Source organism: Phalaenopsis equestris, unplaced genomic scaffold (assembly GCF_001263595.1).
Source record: "Phalaenopsis equestris unplaced genomic scaffold, ASM126359v1 Scaffold000433, whole genome shotgun sequence".
NCBI classification, from domain to species: Eukaryota; Viridiplantae; Streptophyta; class Magnoliopsida; order Asparagales; family Orchidaceae; genus Phalaenopsis; species Phalaenopsis equestris.
Window position 1 is genome coordinate 154,485 of NW_018164874.1, and position 2,217 is coordinate 156,701.

The 2,217-nt window shown below is 51.2% G+C and overlaps 2 protein-coding genes across 2 annotated transcripts; both read left to right on the forward strand.

Moving 5' to 3' along the window:
• Positions 1-75: 75 nt before the first annotated feature.
• LOC110027631 (probable DEAD-box ATP-dependent RNA helicase 48) lies at positions 76-990 on the forward strand. Its single transcript, XM_020729138.1, has one exon. It carries the CDS (start codon positions 379-381, stop codon positions 988-990), a length of 612 nt encoding a protein of 203 aa, XP_020584797.1. The 5' UTR covers positions 76-378.
• Positions 991-1,013: 23 nt separating this feature from the next.
• LOC110027632 (probable DEAD-box ATP-dependent RNA helicase 48) lies at positions 1,014-1,948 on the forward strand. The gene has a single exon (XM_020729139.1). It carries the CDS (start codon positions 1,394-1,396, stop codon positions 1,946-1,948), a length of 555 nt encoding a protein of 184 aa, XP_020584798.1. The 5' UTR covers positions 1,014-1,393.
• Positions 1,949-2,217: the final 269 nt, after the last annotated feature.

Genomic DNA, 2,217 nt, shown 5'->3' on the forward strand with positions numbered 1-2,217 from the left:
TCGTGCTACAAACACTCTTAAACTTCATAGATGAAGTGAGTACTTGTTATGATAAATTATTGTTCTATCGCAGGGCAAACACCTTTAGAGTCATGCAAAATAGTTGCTTTATTTGCTGTAGGGCCACTTGACACTTAATACTCCAAACTAGGTACTTGAAATTGATCTTTGCCGAGATGTATAGTGCTCCAAATTCATCCTTCCATTAATTTGTAAATAAGATAAACCAAAGCCATGTAAAGAGATAAACACTGAACGGTGGATGTGACATTATTGTCCACAAAATCTCCAGCTGATCCCAATAGCAAAATCTCTATCGCTTCACCGTCTCCTGGTTTCGCCGTCGATCAAAATCCTAGGGTTTACTAACAAACCAGGATGCCGTCTGCCGTGATCCTCCCAGCATCCATCGCCATCCCTAGATCCTCCAACCGATCCCTATGTTCCTGCGGGGTTTTCACCGGCACCGACATATTTCAATCCTTTTCCATTGCCACCACCTCATTCACAACTGCCGGCGACTACAACTCGTTGGCCACCATCCGCATGGGTGGCGGTCCCCGCACCTACCCCGGCGGCGTATCTAAGTGGCAGTGGAAGCGAATGCAGGCTAAGAAGTCGAAGCAGCTGCTCAAAGCTCGGCTGTGCCGCGAACGCCAGCTCTACGAGATGCGGAAACGAGCGGAGCTCAAGGCTGCCATTTCTGAGCTCGAGCGTCCCTGGGAGGTTGTGGAGCGCGCCCCCGTGCTCTTCTCCACCTCCGCCGATGAGCAGATAAAGGCGCTGGCCGATCGCTTCCAGCGCTCCAACGGCTTCGACATGTGGTCGGAGAGGGATGGCCCCCAACTCTTCCGCTCCCCTGATGATCTCCCCTCCGTCCACAGCCTGAAACCCCGTGGCGTTGTTACTGGAGAGCTTGCTGACGGCGGGAAGGAGCAGAAGATGATGAGGCATGATGATTTGATTGCAAAGGATGATTACTTGTTATGATAAATTATTGTTCTATTCGCAGGGCAAACTCCTTTAGAGTCATGCAAAATAGCTGCTTTATTTACTTGCAACCAAACAACTCCTAAGATCTCTCGTTTTGAAGTCAAATGATGCAAATTGCGAATGATTGGAGTTTTTTGCTGTAGGGCCACTTGACACTTAATACTCCAAACTAGGTACTTGAAATTGATCTTTGCCGAGATGTATAGTGCTCCAAATTCATCCTTCCATTAATTTGTAAATAAGATAAACCAAAGCCATGTAAAGAGATAAACACTGAACGGTGGATGTGACATTATTGTCCACAAAATCTCCAGCTGATCCCAATAGCAAAATCTCTATCGCTTCACCGTCTCCTGGTTTCGCCGTCGATCAAAATCCTAGGGTTTACTAACAAACCAGGATGCCGTCTGCCGTGATCCTCCCAGCATCCATCGCCATCCCTAGATCCTCCAACCGATCCCTATGTTCCTGCGGGGTTTTCACCGGCACCGACATATTTCAATCCTTTTCCATTGCCACCACCTCATTCACAACTGCCGGCGACTACAACTCGTTGGCCACCATCCGCATGGGTGGCGGTCCCCGCACCTACCCCGGCGGCGTATCTAAGTGGCAGTGGAAGCGAATGCAGGCTAAGAAGTCGAAGCAGCTGCTCAAAGCTCGGCTGTGCCGCGAACGCCAGCTCTACGAGATGCGGAAACGAGCGGAGCTCAAGGCTGCCATTTCTGAGCTCGAGCGTCCCTGGGAGGTTGTGGAGCGCGCCCCCGTGCTCTTCTCCACCTCCGCCGATGAGCAGATAAAGGCGCTGGCCGATCGCTTCCAGCGCTCCAACGGCTTCGACATGTGGTCGGAGAGGGATGGCCCCCAACTCTTCCGCTCCCCTGATGATCTCCCCTCCGTCCACAGCCTGAAACCCCGTGGCGTTGTTATGACGGCGGGAAGGAGGAGAAGATGATGAGGCATGATGATTTGATTGCAAAGGGGGTGGGTGGGAAGGAAAGAAGAAGGCGTGCAAGGGTGTTGCCGGACTCAAGGACTCTGGAAAGTGCACAGTTGTTTCCTGTCGAAGGGGGAAATCGGGGATCTTACAACTCGGATCTGGAACTTGTGGTTGCTGGTTCTAGAAAGGTCAAAGACGAGATGAAAGGCCACTTTGGTCGGCATGGCGGGAATCGTGGTTCTCATGGATCGGTTTCGGTTCTTGCGGTTGATGGTTCGAGGATG